General features: G+C 39.4%; 1 protein-coding gene across 1 annotated transcript in view; it reads right to left on the bottom strand.

The window, feature by feature from the left end:
• Window positions 1-5081: 5081 nt before the first annotated feature.
• The window catches only part of GNA12 (guanine nucleotide binding protein (G protein) alpha 12), a gene marked incomplete at its 5' end in the record, with an annotated part of 24327 nt that continues 24214 nt past the window's right edge, over window positions 5082-5194 (bottom strand). Inside the window, 1 exon segment of the mRNA XM_010291092.1 lies at window positions 5082-5194. This exon segment is cut by the window's right edge and continues 19 nt beyond it. Coding sequence (XP_010289394.1) covers window positions 5082-5194 — 113 coding nt within the window.

Consider the following 5194-nt stretch of genomic DNA (forward strand, 5'->3'; position numbering starts at 1 on the left):
AACTGTCCAACCACCAAGATGAGCAAAGAGATAGCATCACCTGGTTAGCAGAGCAGCAGTTTCACCTCCAGATATCCTGGCTTTACTCATTTCCATCTATGTAAAAAAAGATTAGTGTTAGAACAAAGAAGTGCCCACTTCACAGCACAAAGCAGAGATCACCCCAGCTGATTACAAAACAGGTAATATTACAAAGCACTAGGTCTTTTATTGTCTTGCCAATTACTTCCTTGCCAGGCTAGACTGTCCTCATCTGGAAGTGTGTGGAGTCAATATTAACTCAGGCCAAGTCTGTCCCAGACCATGCCAGTCTTCCTGTCCCATAATGGATGCTCCCTAGAAATCTGTTAAAAACTCATTTACAAAAGCAGGCACAGATGTTTTCTAGTTGCTACTGAACACCCTACCCACCACTTTATGTTACACAATTAATAAAGAGTGTACTGAGGTAAAGAGTTGGCAGTGCTATATTGAAACCCCTGACTACACCATGTGATTCTATACCAGAAAAATGATACAGAAGAGAGGCTACTACTAAACTTACAGGAATCCATATAGTTCCCATCATGAGATCAGCGTTTGGCTCACAGATAAGCTGCACTGTATGAAAGTGTTACTGCATATCACGTTTGTGTCTCAAGCTGGCATGCATCAAATTTTCTATCAACCTGGTAAAGTACTCCGGAAAATTTGGTGACACAAGCAAAGCTAAGTCAGGTGTCAAAACTCACTGCTTGAAAATCAGAGGGGCGTTTTACAGAAATCCTGTGGCTCCATGCAGCAGAATGTTTTTTTTCCAGGAGAACTAAAGAGGTACATGCATAGAAAAGACTCCAAACCAAAGACAGCCATCTAAAGGCAGCAAAAGGCTTGTTTTCTAAAATTATATTCTGTGGAAGGGAGTTGTGTCACTAAAGAAAGCTGCTAGTTTCTTCAGTGGTTCCATGTCTATCTTTGTAATTTCTTTAATTCCACAATTTGCAGATTGGAGTAACCAGGACTGGTGAATACCCAGGGGATAGGGACATGGGGATGGCGGATGACACACAGATAGGATGGGACACACTTTTCAAATGCACCATTTTTCATGCCAAAAAACTACTTTAGCTATCCTAGTGGAATTACATTTTTGTCTGTAGTGCCACATACAGATGAGCTCTTCCTACTCCATTTCACTACGGGTTTTTTGTTGTTAGTTTCTGCAACCTGTCTGCTTGGCTGAGGTTCAGGCTCTAGTTGGCTCAGAAAGCCTGTGAACAGTCATCTTCAGGAGCTTCTTCATGCTTGTAACATGTCTAGTTCTAGGTTTTACACAGCAGTATTAAAAAAACTGAATATATTATCCAGGTAATAAGTAAAATAATCTATGCTGCCATCTTAAATAAGAACAATTCTTTGTATCAAACTGGAAGCATCTTTGAGTTGTTTTGTAAAGTTGAGTAGCCAGCAGTTTCCATTCCACAATTGATATTAATTAATTTTTAACATTAAGAACTAAGTGACAACTGCCTATGAAATATGTTGCTTACAGAAAACTATTCTTCCTTTGTAATTCCAATTCATCACATCACCTTGTAATGCCATCTAAGAGTTGTTCAGAGAAATGGTACTGACTGATGCACTATAGTAGCTTAAAGCCTGTTCTGAGAACAACAAATACCAAGTAATGTTTGATAAATGACTCCCATTTAGTCAGTTTTTCTACTTAAACTGCAAGATTACATAAGTCTCTCCTGCAAGCACATGCTGTAAGCACTTCCTCTCTTTGTCCTTGTGAGAGACAACCCATTTGCAACACCCGGTCACTGGTCACTGACCTGCGGAGGAGGGACAGCAAAAGGCTGGCGTTTTTTTTTTTCCTTTTATAAAAGTAGTTGTTCAAGGTCTCCATATGATTATCATCCTGCCTGTGACCCACTTCCTGACTAGCCAAATGAACAATACGCCTATAAAGTTAACAAAAAAAGATGTTGTCTCCAGCTGTGTTTACCTGCAAAGTTCTCCAGGATGTCACTTAAAAAAAACTTTTTTATTTTCTTGTGAAAGGACTAAGCAACCAACCAAGCGTGTCCCAAGATGTTTGTACGACCTAAACTACCTAAGTTCTGCTTCAGTAATTAACTGATTTACCATAATGTGATTTTCTGGCTTAATTATACTACAACTTATCTTGAAAAAAAAAAAAAACACCCAAACCCAAAAAACTTCAGTTGTGGCAAGAAGTGGAGTGTATTGTGCAGAGAAAGAAATATGCCTGCCACTCAAAAAAAAAAAAAAAAAAAAAAAAAAGTCTTTTTCCCTCATGGGCCAGATCCTTTGCAAACTTGAGAAGTGCTTTGCTTTTGCACAAAGAGTTTCCTGATCTTGGGCTCCTGATGTGAACCCTCACTATTGAAGTTCAACAGAACACAGAGCCCAACTACTGATTTTCATCCGCAGTCCACAGCACCATGCTTAGGTCCATTTTATTAACAGGAAGAAGAAAGGCAATCACAGGCCTGAGGTGATCAAACTGGTTCCCTAAAAACGCTGATTTAGTGTGCAAAACTGCTGTATCATACAAAAAAAAAAAATTACTAGCAAGCTTGAGAGCTCAATATGAGATATCTCATGCTGTTTCTTTTCCAGGTGCAGATTAAGTTACTTAAAATATATGTTGCATTACTAGCTCTGTTCAGAGTTTTAAATCCATAACTAACTAAGGATACCAACCCATGGATGATCATAAAGAGAAAAACAGAACAGGAAATTCCACACTATGCCTCCCAGGTAAAACTACAGTAGATTCAGACATAAAACTGAGGTAATTCTTGAGAAAATATACAGTTGAAAGGGTACGTTTAACTCATTTGAGAAAACAAGCATAATATTAACTCATCTAGAAAATTTAGTGAAAGAATAAAGCTCACAGCAAACGAGGAAATAAAGTCAAGTCAACCTACACATCAGGTCAGCCCACAACTGCCTCCTCTATGCCAGTGTCTTGTGTGAAGTGGAAACCACTACCAAGAACTCCAAGAATATCTGAAAGCTTTGAAAACAGTCTCAGTCTGCAGCCAAATAAACAGTCCAGCTTAGAGAAATGAACCTTATGAGTAAACTTGTTTGCATCGCTGTGTTGAAACATTCACCTTTTCAAATGTAATAATCTTAAGAGTTTCCCCCCACCTGATTATTAGAGTCACATAACATTTTTCCCCTTCACGGTTAAAAATGAATAAATATTTAGAAGACAGAGTTGGTCCTGGCAAAAAATAAGACTTGTTACAAAGAAGCTAATTCCTGTTTAAGGTTGCTCAAATTTAAGCTAGATTTTCCCATCTGCAACTTATCATTTGCTTCTTACCCCGATACTGTGCGCATTACATAGCGCTGGAAGAGCCACATCTTTTGCACCCTGAAGCCTGCACAAGGAAAGCCAAGAGACTGCTGCATTAGGAAACTATACAAAAATACTGATAGGAACATCTGCAAACTTCAGAGGGGAAGAAAGATTCCAGATTTTATCCAAATTAACATGAAAGGACAACGGAACAGGACTTTTTTGACCACATTTCCCATGGGATTACCAGCTGAAGTAAAACGTTGCTTGTTTTGACATGCCATTATAGGCTCAAAGGGAATACGAACTCCAAGGAATCTGCTGACTTTTTTTTTTTACGGGTACAAACAGCCCTTCAGGTTTTATTCTTGGAAAAAAACTATTAAAAAAAATGCACTGTAAGCCATGTTTGAAAATCACCTAAAGGATAGCACTACAATGTTGATATAAAAGGCAGATCTTCAGTTTGTCCATGTACCCCACTGTAGTAGAAAAGATCTGATACGTCTGTACACAAAAAAAGGCACCTGATAGTTAGTTACACAGATTTGAGAGCGCTAGGAAATTAACAGTTCATATCAACATTATTCATAGCCTCTTGCAATTTTACACACGAACCACTGCCCAAAATGGGCAACTCCAAACTTGACTGTACTCAGAATTATATGTGCATTATTATAGGCTAACGATCCCATTAAGACACAGATTAAAGGCTAGTTTTACAGCAAGGTCTTGCTGTGCAAATACATCAGTGCAGCTATAAAACTGGGATCTGTAGAGTGTTCAGTCTCCCTACAAGGTCAGCTGTTAGGAAGTAATCAAGCAGCTGCTGTACTACCAAAACCTTTGCTTAAGAGGTTAATCAGCTTTCAAACTTCTGAATATAGATAAAGCCCTGTCACGCGAGATACTGAACCTTCACAACTACTGCCAATTGCAGGTGTGAGAACAGTGCTGGATTTCCATGAGGCGCATCTTGCTCAAGCAGCCACTGTGCAAATACATGGTCAGGTGCGCTAGCACAGGCTGCTTCACCAAGGAAATCAGTTTTCCCCATGATGTAATACCCTTCACACATAGTGCAAAATAAACCCTTCTCTGTATCAGTGAGGTCTTAGCTTCCCAACCAAGTTACTCCAACACGGGTTTCCTTACACAGTTTTAGACTTTTGCCTCAGGAGACTCATGCACAACCTTCAGACGAGAGCTGTGCATCCACCTTGATAAGTGGATGCCTGAATCTTGGCAAAGCTGAACACGCACACAAGATCTGGTTATATTCCCAAGGGTTAAGAACGGAACTTCCATTAACGTTCTCCAATACAGCTACCAATCTCATTACATTTAGATTAGTTTGATCAATTCAGCACCTCCAAACTATAAAAAAGGCAGTTTCTATGACTAGCGTCTCTGAAAAATGAGCATATTCATTTAAAAAGTGTCTTCCATACATGGTTTGTCAGCGATTTCTTCTTTCTAAGAAGGCAGAAGGTGGTTGTGTTATTCAGCATTCCAAACTAGGTACAGAACCTACAATGGCCATGTTTCAGTAGTGTTTCTAGTCCAAATGATTCAGTAGCTAACATCAGCATTTGACTCCTTCAGCCTATAGCTCCTCTGTTTGGACTGGCTAGTTTACAGCATTCCTGAGCCAAGTAGTTAGCATGGGTCCTACACCACATGCAAGGGCCATACAGAAAGGATAAAAACTTTGATCTAACCCTCTGGCAAATTTTAACAGAACATGGGCTTCTTTCCTTCACTGCAACATAATATCCTTCAGATTCTCTTGAAGGATTGTGTCCTTCACAGCATGAAACACAAAGCGGATGTTCTCAGTGTCTATGGCAGTGGTGAAGTGATGGAAGAGCG

Source organism: Phaethon lepturus, unplaced genomic scaffold (assembly GCF_000687285.1).
Source record: "Phaethon lepturus isolate BGI_N335 unplaced genomic scaffold, ASM68728v1 scaffold46817, whole genome shotgun sequence".
NCBI classification, from domain to species: domain Eukaryota; kingdom Metazoa; phylum Chordata; class Aves; order Phaethontiformes; family Phaethontidae; genus Phaethon; species Phaethon lepturus.